This window comes from Triplophysa rosa, linkage group LG15, assembly GCF_024868665.1.
Source record: "Triplophysa rosa linkage group LG15, Trosa_1v2, whole genome shotgun sequence".
NCBI classification, from domain to species: domain Eukaryota; kingdom Metazoa; phylum Chordata; class Actinopteri; order Cypriniformes; family Nemacheilidae; genus Triplophysa; species Triplophysa rosa.
In genome coordinates, this window is record NC_079904.1 from 12350921 (window position 1) to 12373242 (window position 22322).

General features: G+C 38.0%; 1 protein-coding gene across 2 annotated transcripts in view; it reads left to right on the forward strand.

Moving 5' to 3' along the window:
• bach2b (BTB and CNC homology 1, basic leucine zipper transcription factor 2b) overlaps positions 1-22322 on the forward strand; it is an 86571-nt gene that overhangs the window by 9731 nt on the left and 54518 nt on the right. The window contains exon 1 of one of the 2 annotated variants that reach the window (XM_057352653.1): positions 1095-1426. The exons of the other annotated variant lie outside the window; for it this stretch is intronic. Coding sequence (XP_057208636.1) covers positions 1316-1426 — 111 coding nt within the window. The 5' untranslated portion in view covers positions 1095-1315. Of the gene's footprint in view, positions 1-1094; positions 1427-22322 lie in introns of those variants that run through there. 2 annotated transcript variants of the gene reach the window in all.

Here is a 22322-nt window from a genome sequence, read left to right on the forward strand (position 1 = left end):
ATTTCAATAAAACAAATAATATGAAAAAATGCATTTTGTGTTACTTTGTTTTGTTATAAATTTGTTTCTTATTTTCTAAAGTTCTCTTTCACAATTATTTTTAATAACAATACTCTTTTATACTAACAATTGCTTTTTTCAATAACAATAATATATAACAACATTTCTAATTGTTTATATTATGTTCTCATTCATTTGTGTTTTTTTTGGATTATTTTGTTATAGTTTTACAAGTTTACTTACAGTTCTATTTCATCAAGTATTCAATAACAAGTATTATTGTGATGCAAAGATAATTTGTAGATGTATATAAGTCTAAAATGACTTGTCAGGTTTGTTTGTCTGCTTTATAGACAGACACATGGAAAGTCTTGCAATACAGGACTCCACCTTTGCCAAAAGGCAAATGGTTTCAGCAGTTACTAAGTTCTAAAAGGCAAAAATGTCTAACACACACCTACATGTTTCACAGACAAAAAAGAAAAGAAAAGCCAGTTCCAGAAGTTGTAATTAATTTTTATTATTTCTATTGTCGATAAATCTGCTTATTGTATTTTGTATTATTTTGTGCTTTTAAAATATGCTGTAACTCGATATATTAATTTTATATATAAATATTTACGTTTCATAATGTGGTCTTAACCTTAATTATTAACTGATTTTAATAATTTAAAGCATATTCTTTATTAAAGCATCTACAGGTTCTGTTTTTTTGATAAAAGTAAGCAAAAGCCAACAAAACAATAAAAAATGCTAATCTAATCTTATTTATTAGTGGAAAAATAAGTTTATTTATTATTTTCCTGCCACATCTAGTGATTACTTTACTTACTAAATTTTAAAAAGAAATGGCACCCATAGCATATAGGTAACAAATGTCCAAACAAAAAAAGTGCCCAAATGACAAAAAGGTTTTAAAGGTTACCCAAAGGCAAGTTTATTTATATAGCAAATTTCATACGCAAATATAATTCAAAGTGCTTTAAACATAGAAACGTTTATTAAGTGTACATTATTTTCCAAACAAGACGCAAGGATTTTACAAACTACATTTCTGCTATCTTCAAGTTAAATCTAAAACAGGTGGCTAATCGTTTTTTTAAGAAAGAATAACAAATTGAGTGTTCATTACAGGAAAGGAAGTGTGGCTGGGGTTTACAGTCAATGAAGTCTAAGGGGCGTGTGTTAGCGTGATGGAGGTGGAGCTTTCCTCCACACTGATGAGACACAGAGAAACGTTCCTCTTTGAGGAGGCCTGTGCCGACGACCCCGAAAAACCCACCACGCGCCAGCCGAGAGCTGTTGCAGACGTAACATGCGAAAATCAATCCCAGAATCACTCAGGAGCATCTCGACGCATGTTAACGCTCACGGACCTGTCACATTTACCACCTATCTGAGCAGTCCAAGAATGGAATACAACCCTGTGAGTGATCGCATTTTAGCAGTTCCTTAAACGATTTCTTTGCATTTTATGTCTTGCCGCTTTAAATCTGAGTGCACACTTTATCTATCTAAGTGTAAATCTGAGAGTCATTTTTTATCAGTGGTTGCTCTCTGTCATGCTTTATTGTTGAACGTGATTTGGAGGCCAGATTTAATAGACCCAAATAAGCATTGAGGCCATGAATCACCTTTAGAGAGGTATGGAGTCAGGTCAATGTTTAACAGGTGTCTCCTATGATCTCCTTGCAAATGTCCAGCGGTTACCTAGTAGGGTTGGGGAGAAAGGTGACGGAACGCCCTTCTGCTATCTTGACAAACAAAAACATGCCATATCAGTTCTTTTTGGTAGGAAGTATGCAACTTTGAGAAGAAAGCTTATTAAGTATGAACTATATAACTTGCAAGTTGTTTTCTATTAGTTTACACGCGTCTGTTTCTCTTACGTCTTTTAAAGGAAATAAAACTTCCTTTTCACAGTTTCCTGTCCAGGTGCTACGAATATCAACCATATAAATAAATATCAACCCCCAAAGTGACTTTAATATTTACTCGGTAAAGAACACTAGTTTTGGCTGTTAATCTATAGCGACCGGTCCGTGAACTCCTGCATTGTAGGGTTTTTTTTAAGTTCAGATAGAGACGATAAGTTCTAACTGAACTTTTCTACAGTGAAATGTTTTGCACGGCTGCAGTAGGTAAAGATTTAAACCTTCACATGAATTAATGGATTCACATGCACTTAATATGTATACTGTATCAGGTTCTTTTAAAGTTTTTAGACTCACGTCCAAGTCTAAGTAGGATGATGGTGTGTCCGTTATACAGTTCACCTGCTGGTGTTTCTAGACGAGATCATTCATACCTTTGACTGGTTGGAGAACAGATGTCTAGGTGTAGAAATCTGCTAGCCAGAATAACAGAAACAAGAACATTCTGTGGTTGTGGATGTTAGAGATGTTACATGAGAAAACTGACTACACTGAATTAATTTCTTACTTCGTATGTTCATTTTCCAGTACCAACTCTTTGAACTCTTAAATAAAGACACGTTTACATGAGAAGCAAAAAATGAGTCTTGTTTTCTGAAACAAAATTTTGTGTAAACTTAAAAATATGGCAATAAGTGAGGACAAAGTAAACTTGTAAAAGTACTTAATTAAAAAAAGTTCTTACCACATTGGCAGATATATTTTCTTGTTTTAAGCATAAACTTACTTTATTTTAAATTTAAAAATACTGTATCTTAGCTAACATTTCATTTTGCTTGACAAGTGTATCTGTTTTTTTAATTTTTCAATATTTGTATTGGAAAACAAGACAAGAATACTAATTCTAAGTAAACTACTGACATAAGCATGACATAAGCTCACCACGTGACAACATCTCTTCTGAACTATGTATTTTTCTTTTTTTAGATTTACTTCTGTTGCTTCTGGTACAATTTTCCTCCACTGAGGGCAATAAAGTGATATTAAATATTAAAGTGATAGTTCACCCAAATTCTGTCATCATTTACTCACTCTCTTGTCATTTCAGACATTTTATATTTTGAAGTTGGTAACCGAACAGCACTGACCCCCAGTCACTTCTATTGTATGGACACAAAACCAATGCAAGTAAATAGGGGCGAGTTAACAACATTCTTCAAAATAGCTTCTTTTGTCTTCTGCAGAAGAAAGAAAGTCATACAGGTTTGAAATTCCACGAGGGTGAGTAAATTATGACGGCTTTTCATTTTTGGGTGATCTGCCATCTTTAAAAATAGGGCTGAACACGCTTCAAAATTAAGGTGCTTCACAATGCCATAGAATAACTTTTTTTGTCTAAATGGTTACATTTACATTTAGTCATTTAGCAGACACTTTTATCCAAAGCGACTTACAGAGAGTTCAGGGAGCAATAAGCGATATGTCATTCAGGAGCATTAATACAATAAATGCTAATACAAAGTTACTAGTTTCAGCAAAAGCCAGACCACTACCTGTTGAGAGAAAGAGAGAGGGTTAGTTGAGGTTCCATAAAGAACCTTTAACATCCAGAATAACTTTCTGATCCAAAAAAGGTTCTTTGTGGCAAAGATTCTTCGAAGGGTTCTTTAGATTATAAAAAGGTAAGAAAGGTGGTTCTTTAAAGAACTTTTGACTGAATGGTTCTTTGTATAACCAGAAATGGCTCTTTTATGACATCGCTGTGAAGAACCTTTTAAGCGCCTTTATTTTTAAGAGTGTTTGTCTAACATAATAATGCAGTGTTATTAACTATTAGTTCATTTATAAAAATGCTTAAAGTGCTTTGTCAATTTACAACCCTAGTAAACATTTGCTGTCTTATAGGTTTCTTTAAAAAGTAGATGGACACTGAAACACTTACACTTGTGCTGTGTTAATTTGATGGATGTGTAATTTAAACCAGCTTTTGGGTTTGTCCATATTTTACACAACTTTAGGTTGAAACAACCTAAGAATCTGAATCAAACAAACAGTGACATTGCACATTTATATGCTCTCTATACTGCACTTATATCTCTATTCAGTTTCTCCTCAGAGCGTGTGCGTACCATTATGCAGCGATCTGCCCAGTTCCCAGCATGCTTTTCTGCATGTGTAGCATGGGGTAAAGCCAGTGAAAGAAGACATTGTTCATGTCATAGTGAGGCATGTTGCATGCACTTATAACTCTGAGTGGGTGAAGTTTCCCCCATCATGCACCAGGAATTCCTCTGAATGACTGGATTGTGTGAAAGGAAAGCTGCAGGCCTTTGGTGCTTTTGTTTTGATTTTCCTCATCTGAGAAGTCACAAACTCAGCAACACTGTTAAAACAGTTGCTTAGCTTTCTTAAGTCATGTCACTGGGGATGTATTACTCACGTTACAACCTCGTGCGCTTCACATTAAGCCAGCCAATGAATTAGATGGAGGGAAAAAGCACATAAAGGGAAAGAGTGAGTTGTAAAGTTGGATTAAGATGCTCGGCGCAGCTGCGTCAGATCCGTCCAGTGGAGTGTTTCTTATCATCTCCTGTATCCAAGAGCAATGGCTTGTGTGACTCAGAGCGCCTTGTTTGTGAGCGGGAGAAGTTGTGAAAGACCACCTCCAGAGTTTGATTCGTAGAGTTCAACTATTGATTCAACTCTTCCGTTTGTGCTTCACAAAGGAAACAAATGGCTTTCACGTCTCCCATGCCCCTCTCAGGCATTCTTTCCTCATAAAAGGCACAGATTGATGAAACCACACCAATGAAGGATCCCCCTGTCGCAGGGGCCCGGCTCTGAGTGATGTAATGTCCCGAGGGCCGGCACATGAGTCTGAATGAGCATATCAACACAAATAACAAAGATTTGGGGATTTTAACACGTGCTTGTTGGTTTGTGCTGGGTCTCGGAGGAGCGCTCGCTTTCAGTGAGTTTCGGCGCTTATGTCATGGTACTTGGCGATGTTTACGTGGGAATTCATAGAGGAAGAATTTAAGAAGACTGAATGACAAAAATCACAGATTTCAAGAAGAGGAGCGAGAACGGATATTTCGTCATGTTCTAATCGCGATTACACCCTTCAGTGACGACCTGAGGGGTCAGTTGATATTTAAAGCGCTATTGAATGCGACAGGTAGAACTTGCCTGAATGACTGATGGCATTCAATAAACAAATGACCATTTTGCAACTAGCGCAACTTCGTTGAAACTGTTTCCTTTAGTTCTTTCACAAATCGCAAACGTGACACCAGCCGCCAAGTTCATCTTACTGCCCTGTGAGAAAATGTGGCCTATGACACCATCTCCTGTTCTGGGTGTGTTTTGGTTCGAGGATTTTTCCTGCCGTGTCAAAGAGGCTTCCTTCAGCGCTCTGGGCTGCAACGGGAGCACAAAGCAAAAGGTCACGTAGAAAGAGAGAGAGGGAGGGAGGGGAGGATATTTTTAACCCTGCTGTATCATGTGTCAGGTTCCTCCATGAGATTAGGTGAGGGAAGATGTCTTGGGGTGTTCTTGGGTAAGCAGGTGAAACCAGGTGCTCTTTTGTTTATCTAATTTTGTCTGTTAACTTTCTAAAAACACACATACACGTTTGATTTTCTTTACATAATTTACTGTTGGGGCATGTTGTCACAAATTATTAGCATTTTTCTTTTTCCTTGGCAATAATGTTTTTCTTGTTTTAAAGGGATGGTTCACCCCAAAATTTAAATTCTTTCATCATTTACTCATCCTCGTGTTATTTCAAACCTGTATTTTGAAGAACACTGGTCCCCAATGACTTCCATTGAATGGACATTTTTTGTTCCACAGAAGTAAGCGTCATATGCAGGTTTTAAATGACATAAAGTTAAATAAATAGAGTAAACAGTAAGACAACAAGCCCGGACTTCTCTATCCGTCCCATCACATAAACAGAACAGAAAATGTTGAATCACGGGAAAGTTACCCATGTCCAAAAATTAAAGGCATTTCAAGAGACTGAAGCAATAGAAGGAGATTACAAAAACATGCAAGAAAGAAAAGCAAATAATACTGCAAGAGTAGGAAAGTGAAAAGGATGCTGGGTAACAGTTTTCAGGTCAGGATGTTTTTAGATTCTTCGAGTGCCATCCCAGAATGCATTTCTTCAGGCATGAACAAAGTCTTGGCACTCTGCACGGATATTTACCATACGTTTATGCCGGCTTCTGAATACTACAAGGGTATTTTCACCATCTGTGACTGCAGCTGTGGTATGGATTATCTGAAATATATTCTGATAGTAAATCTGTTTCACAATCACAGATATGTATAGTATACTGTATATATAGTATGTAGTACTAGTTGCTTTGAATAAAGCATCTGCCAAAAGCCTAAAAGAAATGAAATAAATTAAATCTCAATGTAACTTTTACATGGTCAACAGTATACCTCACAATCTATACAGTAAACTCACAAAATTGCTACTAAAAATTGGAATTTTGACAAGTCCCATAGTTACTGCGATATCGCTCTTGTGACAACTAGCCCCAGCCTTCCTTATATTACACTGCTTAAAGCTTGATGGTTAGTTTGTTAGCGTGGTGGAAAGGGACAGGATTAACTAAAGCAGTGAATTCCCCAGCTGTCTTCCCCAAGTCATGCATGTTTTGTGTCCATTTTGTCTCTCTCTCTCTCTTCTCACTGCCTGGACTTTGGGAAAAAGAGGAATGTTTGTTTCTGGAATGCGCTTTTCTTGGCCACGCCTGGCATCAAAACATCTTTGTAAAGCCATGGGAGGAAGGTTTGGGAGGCCTCGGAGGGTTATCGAGTACTGTGAGTTTTTTTCAGATGGGGTCAGGGGTAAAGCTGCAGCGAAGTTCATTCACTCGTTCATTCATTCAGACGCTCGTCATTGGGCCTCCACTTTCTTTTATTTTTAGCCAAATCTATCAGGCTTGACAAGCGGGAAATTCGAGCCGGCGCGGGGCTCTACTCCAGAACCCCCCTCTAGACTTTCTCTCCCTCTCCCCCCATGGGAAAAACTGAGGCCGGATTCAGACTGCCAGAGATGTTGAGTCATTTGAGTCCATGTTTACAGAGACACCACTACTTGCGCTGATAGAGAGAGAGAGAGAGAGAGAGAGAGAGAGAGAGTCAGATGGGGTGTGAGAGAGAGAGAGGTGGTCCGTTCCCCTCTGATTCTTCTATAAGGTAATGTCTAGTGGCTCTGGAAGGACAGACATGTGCACGGATATATTTTAACACACAGCATGCAGGCAAAAGGCAAGGGAGGGGGCTGAGGTCCCTGCCAGCTTCCTCTCTCCCTTCCCGCAGACTCCCTTTCTCTCGCCTTGCGTGCCTGCCCAGTCCAGCGTTCGCAGCAGACGGGATCATAGCGGTAAAATAAAGCAGAACGAGCCGAAAAGCGCACACACTAAGAGGCAAGTCTAAGCCCTGAGTTTGACCTATTAACCCGCATGTTACTTTCTGACCGCTTCCCTTCAGGCTTTGATGTGTTTGCGTGCTGTCCAGAAACTTCAATCCTGCGCAAAAGCAGCATGCTTTGAGGCCACTAGGTAGAACTGGACTTGACTTTTTTAAGTCATCTGACAAGTACGGTTATGTGACTATGTGCTTATGATCTGATGTTACACAAGGGCCATACATACACAGTAGGCAGTTGGATAGTTCACCCAAAAAAAATCTGTCATCGTTTACTCACCTTTGAGGTGTTCCAAATCTGCATAAATTTCTTGGACCCCATTGACTACCATAGTAGTTTTGAAGTTTGAAGGTTTACTGACCCAGCAACTGAAAAAATGTCTAAAAAAGTTCATTGGAAAATACAAAATAAGTATTATTAAATAAGTATTTTGAATTAATTTATCGTTTCTCTTATCATATCAGCAGTTTATTTTTAATGGAGCCCACTGCAGTGCATTATGTGATTCTCTAGAAGGCATATGTGCAGTTCGGTCAAAACAAGGCACCTTAGATGATTTCGAATATACGTATATAAAGTGTCGGAAACATACTCCATGAATGGAAATGCTGCCGACATCGCTAGATTTTGGAACACAGGAACAGTGTTATGTTTCTGAGGTGCTCTACGGTGAAAATGATATGGGTGTCTGTTTGTGCACATATATAAGGCAAAGAGAGAGAGAGGTTGACTTGTCAGGTTGAATTCACTTTGACTGGAAAGCAGACTAATGGGAATTGGGACATAAGAAGGTTTACAGTAACAGAGAAGGGGAGATATCCACAGAGCTGGATTTGTCTTGAACACAGACCCTGTTCACCCCCTGCTAAAAGCAGTGCGTTTAAGATCAGTCTTTTCTAACCGTTATCCATTCCTCAGGGCCAATATTAACTTTAAAATCTGTTTGGTTCAAATTGTTGAATTATAGTATAAGTTACTCGCAGTTGTAGATGTTGCATCAAGATTTTACCTAGCAAATGACAGATTTCACAGTGAATCTAACCATAAGTCCATCCCATTCCAACCTAAATGTTATTTACAGTCCAGTTTGGATGCGAAAATTATCTGGCGCAATGTATGAATTGTACTTCGTGAATTGTCACTCTAAGAACAGCATATATTTCTCATGTTGGAAATGGGCAACATCTGTTGTCTTGCTCCATCTCTCCAGTATCATCAGCGTTTTCACGTTCTCTGCATCTCTCAGATCTGATTTGACTGTTATGATGTGAGGATTAGCTCTGTCTGTCAGCCCGGGGAAGGGTTCAGATCGCGGTTAAGTACAGGCTTTACCAGGCACTCTCCACTGATCCCATCCTCTGTGAGTTCATGACACAAGCTGCTACCAAATCAGAAAATGTGTGGACATGCTAGTTGTCAACTTTCTAGTTGTTATGTGGTATTTCATTTCGCAAGTAAGTTTTTTATCATATATTAAAATTTCAAAAAACAATCCACAATAAGTTTGTTGTCGTTTTTTAAATATGATATCATTTAGGGTTGCTTAATTGTGACAAAAATTATAATCACAATTATTTTGCCCAATGTTGATACATTGTTAATAACTTAATGCTGGATTCTACTTAATAACAAATAAAAATAAATGTAAAAAATATATAAAATGAAGTACGAATGCATACATTCAGATAGATTATATAAAAATAATAGAAAGATTAATTAGACAATCCTTGCAAAATGGAATACAGCACAATAATTGTCTTACCTCGATTATTTTGTTCTTATTTTAATTGGAACTGGATAATTATTTTAATTATTTTAATTTAGTTGGAAGCCAAAATTGAAATTGAAAATCAAGAACAATTTATTGCACACCCCTAATATAATCAATATATTTACATAATTTCTGTTTTTACAGTATAGCTTCTGTTTTTTTACAGTGAAAGGTCCAGTGTGTTGTGTTTTAGAGGATCTTTTGTCAGAAATGCAATATAATATACATAACTATGTCTTCAGAGGTGTATAAATTTTTTACATCATGAAGCTTTATGTTTTTATTACCTTAGAATGAGCTATTTCTATCTACATACACCGTGGGTCCTCTTGCATGGAATCCGCCGTGTTGTTTCTACAGTTGCCCTAAATGGACAAACTGCTCTACAAAGCGCATTTTGTTAATACTTTATCTCCGTCCTTCGGCAGAGAAGCAAAAACGCAATGACATCTTTGTTCTGTTCAGCCGCCAAAGTGCTTTGAAGGGGAGGGATGGAGTTAGCCGTTGGTTTCAATTCACAACCTCCCCGCTAAAATCTCCACAATGCTCCTTTAATGTGATACTATAATTATAAAATGCATGTGTTTTATACATAACCAGAAATTTGTGCATAATCTTTTCAGTCATGTACAGTATAAAATATTTTGTCAAAAATTTGCACTTGTTGCATAATGTCTCAGCTAAAGTGACCAAGCTAAACTTCTCCTTTGGCATATTAAATCCCATTGTGACCTGCATACTAAAAGTTTAGTGAATTCTCATGGGAATCTTGAACGTGACCTTCTGCTCAATAGAACATTGCAAAAAAATAACTACATACAGTACCATGTAACTAGAAAGATGTTATATATGTACACCCAGTCCAGTTCTTTTTTTAGCACCATGTGGTTATGTTGAAAATTTTAATGATTTCTTTTCATGCTTTGAAGTCGGGATCGCCATGGTTACTGCTATAATGGGTAACTGGTAGCCTATATAGCAGCTTGCAAAGCCTGGTTTTCTGGAGTCTTGTCATTTCACATAGTGAATTGCTTGCATCGTCCATTAATAACACTAAGTATTTGGTCATTTTTATTTCGACCTAATATTGATCTTGACTGACATTTTAGGCGGCAGTTGAATGAATCTGAAATCCAAAATCATTGACGTCCTGATATTCACATTCCTTACAGCACTCATCAAAAATGATCAGAATGAAATTCCCATCAAACTGAACAGCAGCCGATTCTACACATATTGACTGAACTGAATGCTAATACCTTCAGCAAAAGACCTTTTGCCCTTGACAGAGCGATCTGAGGAATGTGGATTTGTCAGTAATCTAAGATGGCTGACTCCACTCTTTATGGCGCTAACCTGAGCTAAATCCATTCTGAATCAATGACCAGTGAAAATGTCTCAAGATCAAATCCTTACGTGACAGGACATGTCGGTGAAATTGTGATATTATGTTGACCGAGTTGGGTAGAATGATGCAATAACATGAAAGCGAGAGGCCCATCAATAAGGTGTAGGCTAAGTGAGGTGAATAAATTATCCCTGCTTTGTTCGTCTTATCCAGCACCTTAGCTATAATAGCTAGGGGAGCATTGTTGCAGAAAAAAGCTACATATTCTCTCCCATCTGCCAGAAGTGATTAGCTGAAGTTGGGCAGATGGTGCCGTGGCTAGGTTTCTCATAGCTTTGAGGGTAATCTACACATACCTCTTTACACAACCATTATCTGCTTTGTTCTCTTAGCAGCTCATTGTTACGCCTGCACGGAATCTGCACTTTTCTACAGAAACCGTTAATTTCTACACATTCAGTTTTTTGCTAATTTGGTATTTCTCGTTGCTAAAAAGGATGCAAGACTCTTAGCTTTATTACATTTAACACATGACTGACAGTGGTGGATTTTTTTTGTTGTTTTCTTATTTTTAACCATTTTGTGATGTAACCCACCGTAGTTGACTACATTTAACCTTTACCCATAGTTCTGTATGACAGCCGTCTTTATGTGTGAGTGTATATTCATCATGTAGTGATGCAGAACTACCTAAAATATTTAAATATTTACTATTTATGGGTGTAATAATACACCGGTATTGATAATAATGATGATATTAATAACCGTGATTATTGATTTTGTTTTAATACTACACGTATGAGAATATAATAAACAATGCCACAATGGTTACAACTGGTCTCTATACCTCCCTACATATTTTGAGTGTGATTTATTGGCCAAAAGACAAAACACAAAATGAACCCCGGCTGAAAAAAAAGAAACCCAATAGAAACCATCACAGAAATACTAATGCTTTCCATACTATTATGAACCATTAGCTTTTTCCACTAAAACAAAATTCCTTTTTGTAGCGTTTTTGGCCATTATTCCAATAGAATCCATCACATACCAGTAGACACCATTATAGTTTCCATTAACACCAATATGATTCCCACTATAACAATGAAATCCATTTAATGGCATTGTGCTATTGTTTTTAAGCAGGGACAAAAGATACGTTTGTTAAATGACATTATTTATTCTGTAAAAGTTCAATACATTTTGGGGGGATTTTTATGTCCCCAACAATCTGATATGGTGACAGCCCTATTTATCCATTACCATCAAAATTACTATATCAGTGAGAACAACAGTTTCAAACAGCATCATTCTGGTTATGAAAAATAAAAAGTTGTACATTTTATTTAAGATGATTATGAAGAATAACAACTATTTATGATTGTTTTTATTCTTGTTTGAAAACATATTTTGTAATAATTCATGCACTGAAGGATTATCCATTCATTTGAATTCCACAGATGTTGCCTCAATCAGGTTTAAAAATGGGTAGAAACCTCCACAAATCATTATTATTAGCACATGCTAACCTCTCAGAGTCAATAACATATCGCCGACCATGGCCCATGAATCATTGTTTCCAGAAGAACATCCTTTTTCTCAGTAATAACGCATTGTCTGGGTCTGAGCCTGGCCTCGGCTCAATCCCTGTTTCCTGTAGTGAAGCCCCGAGCAGGCCCGGCCCGCAGGATGTTTTTGTTTTGGATGAAATGAGAGGGGCAGGGGAGGGGGTTTCTACCACTCTTTTTTTTTGTGGCAAACACGCCCAATTAAAAAACCCTGCGGTCAGGGAACGGACCAGGCAGAGCCGATGTTTGGAAGTGTTGATGTACAAAGAATGAGGAAAAAAGGGATGCAGGGATCCCCCTGGAAAAAAAACCCTGTTAGGGGGTAAGGGAGCGGGGTGAACCAAAGCTGTGGAATTTGCTCGGTTTAGTCACATACTCACTCGCTGAACACCAGGGAACTCCTGAGTCAGTGGCTTCCACATTAAACCTCTGCAGTCACGGACTCATCCTGCTTCATTTTTCACCTCTCTCTCCATATTCCTGCCTTCTCCTCGTTCCCTACCCCCTCATCGATTTAGACTCAAGCTGATGAAACATGATTGGCAGAACTCCTGGCTCAGTATCAAAACAGCCCCTCCCCCCACTGACCCCGCCTCCTCTCGCCCTCCTGCTTGGGCTGAGGTCAAGATGAACATATGCTGGTAATGATGAAATATCTATGGCAGTAACACTCTTGATCATAAATGTGCACCTTGCAGTAGATCTAAGAAAAATGAACAGTATGACGAAAAAAATGTTTAAACCTTTTTAATTTGATTTCAGGTTGCTTGTGTATGAAATTTAGCGGCATCTGGCTGTGAGGTTTTGAATAGGATGTAACGTATTTATGAAACTGTGGAGTAGTTTGTCCGTTTAGGGCTACTGTAGAAACAACATGGCGAATTCCATGCAAGGGGACCCGTGGTGTATGTAGATAGGAATGGCTCATTCTGAGGTAATAAAAACATAACGCTTCATTGTGTAAGGTCTTTATACACCTCACCTCTGTAGACATAGTTTTGCATATTTTATTGCATTTCTGTCATTATATCCTCCTAAATATTACAAACTGGACCTTTAAATGTAAAAATTCTTTTCGGGATCACTGTATTAACTCCATTAGGCCTTTGCTCCAATGTGAGTAATCAATATGTGTGCCTCCACGGACATCTAATACAATCTAATACCTCACTAAATCAACTGAATTAAACATCGCAGTTGGTTCCTTTTCATGGAGATTTTCTCCTTGCTCGGAGACAGAAATAGCAAAAGGGAGATGAATGAATGTGTTTTCTTTGTGTGCCAGTCATCCATGACTCCGTGGAAATTATGCACACCTGTTCCCTGCGCTGTCATCCTCCTGTCAGTCACTGTAACTATGACACACACACGGTGACATACAATCACTTATGCTCTTGAGAGTCAGACGGACACACACACACATGCATTTAGGCCTACTCACAGTCACAGAATATGACACTACCATTAAAATAAATATTTCTGTTTTCGTTCCTCTCTGTATAAACCTGCAAGCATGCAAAGCATCTCAGACAGCTGAAATCGATCTGCATTGTGCTTAAATTTTCCAATTCTATGACACGTATATCAGATTTTTATTCACAAAACTCATCCACTATTAAAATATGGGTAGCACTTTACAATAAGGTGCTATTTGTTAACAATTAGTTAATACATTAGCTAACCTGAACTAACAATGAACAATACTTCTACAGCATTTATTAATCATAATTCAGAATTTCAGATAATTTTCAGTTAATTTCAGAATTTACTAATACATTTTTAAAATCACATTAGTTAATGCACCATGAACTAACATGAACAACTGTATTGGCATGAACTAACATGAACAAGGATTAATAAATGCTGAAAAACTAAATTGTTCATTGTTAGCTAATCGCTAATGCATTTACTAATGTTAACTAATAGCATCTTATTGTAAGTGTTACCAAAATATGCTATTACCGGCCATAGATAGCATGTGGTAAATGAAATTGAATTGAAAATCGATGTGTAAATACTCTATGGATTATGACAGCAGTAATTCATCAAATCACGCTCGAACAGTATAGGTTTATAATAAGGCACATACTGTATATAAATGTATGTTACCATCAGGTACATTTTAAACAGCAGATATTCTGGTATTTTCCATCATGAATTATATGCATTTTAAAATACTGACTTAAATTTCTATACATCCACCAGTTTGCGCCTTCTAAGATAATAGCGAACGTGACTTCCTTTTTTCAGCTTAACATGTTTATATGGTGTGCTAACTGTGCTTCTATCCATGAGCACATCGGATTTTATGATCAAGTGTTGGCAGCGTGTTTTGTTGCGCGTAAGTTTGAGCGTGTGTGGGTGTGATATAGTAGTTGTAATGTCATTCTGCAAACCTGTTCTGTGTGCTAACTGTGGTGGTAGAGTCTATCTTTAGCCCTGAGGGGGATTGTGAACAGTTGGCCTGCAACGCTGGCGCTAACTCCGCTCGCTCAATTAGCACTACTGAGCTGTTAAAGCATGCAGAGAGATGTGACTGTGCTGGTGTGGTTTTTCACAAACTGACAATAATATTAGTCCTTCTCCTTTGATAAAGACGTGAAGTGCGTCATTATTTGTAAAATGTAGAACTATATACAGTATACCTGTTTACTGCTAAACCCTATTTACTGCTAAAAAACTGTTGTGAATACGAATATGTGCTCTTTGTGGGTTTTTATTTGTGTTTTTTATTATAGTGCTTAGTTTTACTTGCTGCTACTGTTCAGAATTGAAGTTAAAGTCTTTTGTTGTTTTTTGTAGGAAAACATGACTGACTATTGCATTTAAAGGCTTGTTTACATATATCCATCCATATGCTACTAACAGGAATGTATATTGTGAATTATAGATTTTTGAAATGTTTACAGAATATTGTACAACAAAAAATGACATACACCCCTTAATAACGAAACAACAGATTTAAAGCGCATTAAAGAATTTTTGTGCATTGTTTTGAACATCATGTTGCGCATATTTTTGGTGTAATTTTTGGTTTTACTTTAATGCATGTTAAATGCAAATTCATCTCTTACACCGTCTGTGTCCAAACCAAACGTGACATATGATAAAAGGTACCTTTCCATGATAATCACAGATTTCGACCTAACTAGCCACGACAGCAATACGCGACAAGCGCCAAACAGTTTTTGAAGAATGTTGGTAACCGAACAACACCTCTACCCATTTACTTTCAGTGGGTTTGTGTCCGTACAATAGAAGTGAATGGGTACTGCCGTTGGTTGGTTACCAACATTTTTCAAAATGTCTTCTTCTGTGTTCTGCTGAAGATAGTCATACATGTTTGAAATGACAAGAGGGTGAGTAAATGATGGCAGAATTTTCATTTTGGGGTGAATTATCCCCTTTAAGACATGAAAGGCCCACTTTTCACAAACCAATAAATTTCCAGTCAATAAAATGAAGGATTTTTTCAAGTATCCTGTTCCCTTCAAAAATATGTCACATTACAGAAGTAACATACTGTAGGTTGTAGGGCTGTCGCGATTGGTCGATATAATCGATGGCGTCGACGCTGATAATTAGTCGACATCAATATTTTTGATCGACCAGTCGTTTTATATTATTTTACCTTCTAAATTTCGGAACCGATTCCAGTCTTTGTCCGTCAGAAAAGAACACCTAATGACCACTAGACCACACATTTAGCGACTCTTAATTCATGACTGGATATTCTGCTGAACCATCAAGTCTGTCGATCTATTTACTGATATAGATGGGCAAGCTTGGAGTTATATTCCCGTTTTGTCAAACGCAAGGCAACCAATATGTTCACTTTTCCTTGTTTTTTTTCAAGGTTATGCGCTTTTTGTTCATGCATGCCATAAAGGTTAATATTTTGGAAAATAAGAGTTAAGAGTTAACTGAGTGATTATTGTTTGTAAATTATTCCAGAAGTAAGAAACTATTTATCTTTATATTAATGCACACTTAAAGAATGCGAGCTGTGTTGGGAGCGCCAAAAGCACTGCATCACTATAAAGGAGACTAGTTAACTTTACCCTGAAGAAAACAGCAACTTAGTAAGTAGTGAAGCAAGTTTTCCGTTGTTTATGATGAGCATACCTCTGAACTTTTGATCATCCCGTGTATGTGTTGCGTTTGTGTTACAGGGGCGGCTCACAAGAGCAGCAGCCCACCGGGGTAAACTCCAGCATCTTCATGCGGCAAGCTCCGCCATCTCACGTATAAAAAAACTTGCTGTAGTTTACACAGGACAAGCGGGAAATGTGCATTGATACACCTTCATTCTACACATTACTTTGATATGTGAACTGTCTTTGTAGTGTTTTTTTGTGGAGGGAAAGATGTGGGCGATTTATTTAACCTCTGCCGGCATGCCCTAAACATCAACTTGGCACTATAAATCGCTATTTTTCAGCAATAAACAAGCACATTTTGCCAAGATGTTTTCAGACAAGATGTTACAGAATAATATTTTAATGAAAACCCAATTTTGACCTAATTTTTATTTTTGGATATTCCTGAAAACCTCCCTGTGCGACATCCGACAGGTTTTCCCATGATCGCATCACCTTGACTTTCTTCCGCGCATTTAAATATGATTGACTTTGACTCTACAAAGTATGTGAAAAACAATACATATGATGATCATATGCTAACTCGAGTGTTCATGTATGTTCTCTATATTAGTGGCCAGTCTGCTTTATTAACGGGTTTTCGTTAGCTTTGCTTGAGCTTTTAATGCTTTTTGTTCTGTACCCTTTTACTCAAACGCATATTTTCGATTAAGAAACTCAAGATTAATTTCTGAAAATGCCATATTTTAGCCTAATATATAGTGATTTTTTTGCATTTGTTTTGCAGTTCCAGCATGCACAAATATACTGATTCATTATATTTCATTTAGACGCCGCTGTGTTCCGTTGTAATTTGTATTGAGGCTTCGTTCATTTGCACTAAACAGCCCAAACAGTTAGCTTTTATTTTTTTCTATTTGACTTTATATTTAGCTTAAAACGGCTGTTGTCCTTTTTTAATAATAATAATCGATAAATTGGTCGATAGATTAGTCGATATAAAAATAGTCGTTAGTGGCAGCCCTAATAGGTTGTGAAAGCATGTATGTGTTTTACAAATTGAATGCAGAGTAAATTTCTCTACTGTATCCCTGAAACTGAACTGCTAGTATTTGTGTAGTATTGTTGTTCTACTTGCAATAAGCAGTGTTGTGTTTACGTTGAAAGTTAGTTAGTGAAATGTCGGTAAAATAGACAAAGCATGAGACAGCACTTTTACACACGCACACATACGCACAGACCTCCTATTTCAGGAAGTATGCTGCACGAGAGACGTTAAACACTAGGTTCCTTTTGTACAATGTGTTTCCATCATCCCCCAGAATCCGTGAGGCCACATACAACCACGCTAACACACACACGCCCTCACTCCCCGGTTTAAAGGGTAAAACGAGGCCACAGCCACTTTTCAGTTAAACTGTCTTTAACCCTGACCTAAGAAACCTCTCATATTCTGATGACTTGTCTATCTGTTCGAGACCAGAAAACAAGCAGAGGCGATACGATCAGACCTGACAAGATCTTACGCTGTTAGGCTGCTCCGCTGAGAACCGAGAGGCCCCAGAAGCTTTTACCAGGTGAATGTTGTTTTGTGGGAAAAGGAAAGCCTGCTTCTCTCTCACCAAAGCGTGAATCAGATATGATAAATATGAACACTGAGAACTGATGAGTTCAGTTATATTTGATTAGAAACGCAACGCATGAAAGTGGACAATTTCATGGGGTATCTCATAAGAGTCAATGAGACAGCAATTACCGCAGTTTAAATGGAAGCAATATTTTGCACGGTTCTCTCAGTTAGACACATTTATTCGCTGTCATAAACAGAACTGTAATTTCACTCCATTTTCATCCATTAGGCCCCATTCGAAACATGAGGTCAGTCTACTTAGCGCCACAGTGTTTTGATCGGTAACTAAAGTCCGTGAGAAGGTAACCCGATGTGTTTGCTTTTTGTAAGCGAGGTGTTCAAAAGCATAAATTTATTCCTCTTCTGGACCTCATCGAATTTCTGATGACGTCAGAAGAGCATCTGGGAGCATTCTCATCCCTCTCAGGTCGCATCTTCTCGGTCTCCGTTATCAATACTCAACGAAATCCTTCCCTTCTTCTTTCGGGACTTCTGCGTGCGGGCGTTAAAGAGCGCACGGCTATTTTTAGACTCACAGATAGTGTGTCCCATCAAACGACGCAGGACCTATTAGGCATGTAGTACACTTTCCGTTGCATGATAGAAGAGCTGGAGGTGAATGGAGGGTGGGAGGAGCGTGACTAGAGAGAGAAAGGTGGAGAACTGAGCCGCCGGCCGGGATGATGTCATCACGCCTTATGAAAGCAGACAATGGCGGGGACGCTAGACCAGGAGTTATTAGACATCAAACTATTTCTGATCAGTAGTAAAGTCAGACAGACACTAAGCTGCAAAGACTTAGTAAGGCAAATATGAGAATATCAGAAATATTGATGTTTTCAAACAAGCTTCCTTACGCCCCCTTCAGACCGCCGGCAACACCCAGCGACACGATGCTATTCATTCACCCAAAAATGAAAATTCTGTCATCATTTACTCACCCTCAAGTTGTTTCAAATGTGTATACATTTCTTTGTTCTGATGAACACAGAGAAAGATATTTGGAAGAATGCTTGTAACCAAACAGTTCTTGGCCACCATTGACCACCGTAGTAGGACAAATTTCTTTGTAAATGTCTTTGTTCTGATGAACCCAAAAGAAGATATTTTGAAGAATGTAGGAAAGCAAACAGTTCTGTCAGTTCTTGTCATTTTTCCAACAACGGTAGTTAATGGTGGCCAATAACTGTTTGGTTACAAGCATTCCTCCAAATATTTTTCTCTTTGTTTATCAGAACAAAGAAATTTATACAGATTTCGAATAACCTAATGGTTGGGTAAATGGTGACAGAATTTTTATTTTGGGGTGAACTGTCTCTTCAATACCCTACTTGTCTACGATTGGTTGAACAAACAGATCATTCTGCCCCAAACCATAACCAGAGGTTTAACCAGTGTTGCTGTGTTGGACTGGTTTAATGCTCAAACAAATAGAGAAATGCCAGCATCACATGGAAATCACATGGTATACTTTTAGTTGTTTTTCAAAATAAATTGAGTTAAAGATTGGATTCAGAACGATGATGAAAACGTAGAGTATTTGCTGCTTTTGTATCCGTAGATGCTGTACTCTTTCCTCGGATGCGGAATAGCCCACCCCCTACTATTAGTTGAATGAAATTAATATTTGTTTTAAGTTCATGGACCCACTCTGACCTGACAAAACTTACCAAAGCGTAACCTTTCTTCTTTATGGATCATTTATTTTACTTCTCACACAGTATCTTAATGGCTGCATGTCATATTCAGTTTGTGTAAAGTGATCTTGTAGCGGGAAAGTCTCTCACTGAGAAGTTCCAGTCATTTCTGTGTTTATTGGCTCTTTAATGGACAAGAGTGCCAGCGAAAAATACCACTCAGTCATCAATATGCTCGTTAAACCATGAAACGTCTAAACGACTTTCTTGTTTTATCAGAGCTTTTTCCCTGCAGGTTTTTCACAGATAAAAGATCAGAGGTTATGATTTTTTGCTGCTCTTTATGGAAACATTGAGGGAGAGACTCAGCCCACGTTTCTTTTATTGCTCTTCTTTTTTAATTTCATTAAATGTTACAGTGGGCGTCTCAGAGTTTCCATGAGAGAAGCCCGCAGCCAATTCTGATAGCTTTGACTCATTTTTCTATTGAGATAATATTACATGCCCTAATATCAAAAATGTCATACTAGCAATTCATCTTTGATATCTCTTATGCATTTTGCACTTTGTATTTTTAGCTACATTTTTTTAATTAATTGTGACACGGTGCAAGATTTTTTTACATATCATTAAATGTGAGGGGTTGTAATAATTGCAATATTAAAGCAAAAACAGTTTTTTTAGTTATGTTGTAGGTTCTCATGTGTTATACGATCTTAAGAAAGTCTCCACTCGGCTCGGATTACATTTGCATGATTGCTCAAATCTATGCTGATATTAATGGGATGTTGAGAGCCGGGGTCATCGAGGCAAATGCTACGTTGATGGAAGTTGAAAGAGAGATAGAGAGATGGCATGAATACTACACTTCTCCCTCAGGCTGAGATCAGACTCATCAACAGCAGGATGATGTGGAGATGAGAGCTATGACATCAATATCAGGCGCTGGGATCTCTGTGTTCTATTGTGTTTCCGGCACCTCTGTCTCTTGTTCGGACACTGAGGGTCCCAGGGGACACAGGCAACCATTGATGAAGTCTTCGATGACACTGTGCATTGTCTTAGACATTGTAAACTTTCCTAAATTTCAACTTATTTTCTATAATCCTACCTAGTGATGTCAACGGTAACAGTATGAATATATATTTATGTTTATGCATTCGGCTCATGCCGACTCAGAGACGGGACGTGCTTTAATCGTAGTTAAAATATGATGATCTGGGATGCTTTGATAACATTGATAGATGCATTTATTGAATCATAAAAGAAACATTTTGGCTTCTGCCTCTATAGCTGTTGTATATGCTGTAAATGTATATTCGCTCTGCATTGGTTTTATTGACAGCTTCCTTTCTTTGGACAGCCGGGGAAGGTGTATAGCATCTTTCAGTGACAGTGCGTCGTAAAGCCTCATAAGCGTTGTGACTGTAAATCAATATTTATTACTGCAAAAGAGAGAGAGAGCTTGCCGCAACACCAAAGACGCTGATGGCACCTTGCACCGCAGGAAGCAATAAATCAAACCGGGTTTGAATAATCCTCCATCATCAGAGATTAGCTCATTTTAATGCTCAAACCTGCACCTGTACAGTACTGTACTTAAGAACAAGCAAAGAACAATTAATAAATGGGGGCAAACACCCTTAAGACCCCCCTTCCTGTTTTACCCGTGGAGAAGATAAATGTCTTTGTCCCCCTTGTGTTTAGTTTGGACTATTCCAGGAATGTGTCATCCATCATAAGTTATCTGTCTGCCCGAGGAGCGTTCTCTTTTCAAACAGACGCTAAGAAAACAACCCCCGTACGCTGTTGACGTCCGTCCTCGCTTTGTACAAAGGACCCTTTCACGTCCCCCGTATTATCCTTTATCTTTCCTCCGTGGCCCTGCGACGGCTGAATAGCGCAGCAGAGTTGACCACACTTCAAACGCTGGCGCATGGGCACTGGCTCTGGAGGTTTGATGAATGACTTCAATTCCATTGAGGCTCACATGGCAACAATAAACGCGATGGAAGAAGCACTCTCGCGTTTCGCCGGCTTTGTGTCGCGGGCCTTCAAACGCTAATCCTTTCTTTCGCCGCCTTATGGAGTCGAGTGGCCCAGCCTATGCAAAGAAACTGTAGGAGCACCCACAGGCGAATCCTGTGTGGGACAAAATTGTTAAATCTTGATATTTTTAGCACTTTATCAGGATGGGAGTGACAGCTAGATCAGATCAGTCAGTGAAGCAGTCAGTAACGTACCAGCTCTAATCTGTGTTATTGGTAAGAGAAAACAAACGAAACAACAAATATTGACATAGATATAAACTAAACATTTAAAGAATAAGGGCCAGTGCAACTTTAAATAGAAATTGAAATTACATTTTATTAGCATTTTTTAAATAAATGAAAAGAAATTGTGCTTTTTGACATTGTGCAAGCATTGTGATCTATTCAACATACAGATAAAATGTATACATTGAATGCACTGTAAGTCACTTTCAATAAAAGCGTCTGTCAAATGTGATTGTATTATAAAATTCAAAGCTTTTATTAGTTATAAAAATGCTAAAGGGGAGAAAGAAGGCTATAACAAAAGATGAGAACATTTTTTTAATTGTTAAATAAAAAACATTTTGGTAACAGGAAGATCAAAGTTGGCACACCACAGCTCCGGTGAAGAGCTTTTAGGCTCGAAACGTCACCTGTGGTGAGAACATAAATTATAATTATTTTCTACCTTCGGAGGAGCTTCACTGTGTCAACTTTGATCTTTCTGTTTGCAATTTTTATTGTTTTGAGCTTTTGGCCTGTTGGATGTGCGCACTTTGATCGTGGTCTTTGTGAAATACATTTTTGGTGAAATTTGTCAGCCATAAAATTGCTGCAGCAAAAACTTACTGGAAAACAAAAAACTAGAAAACGCTGGAAAAACATTTATAGCCCTACACTGGAAAAAACTGT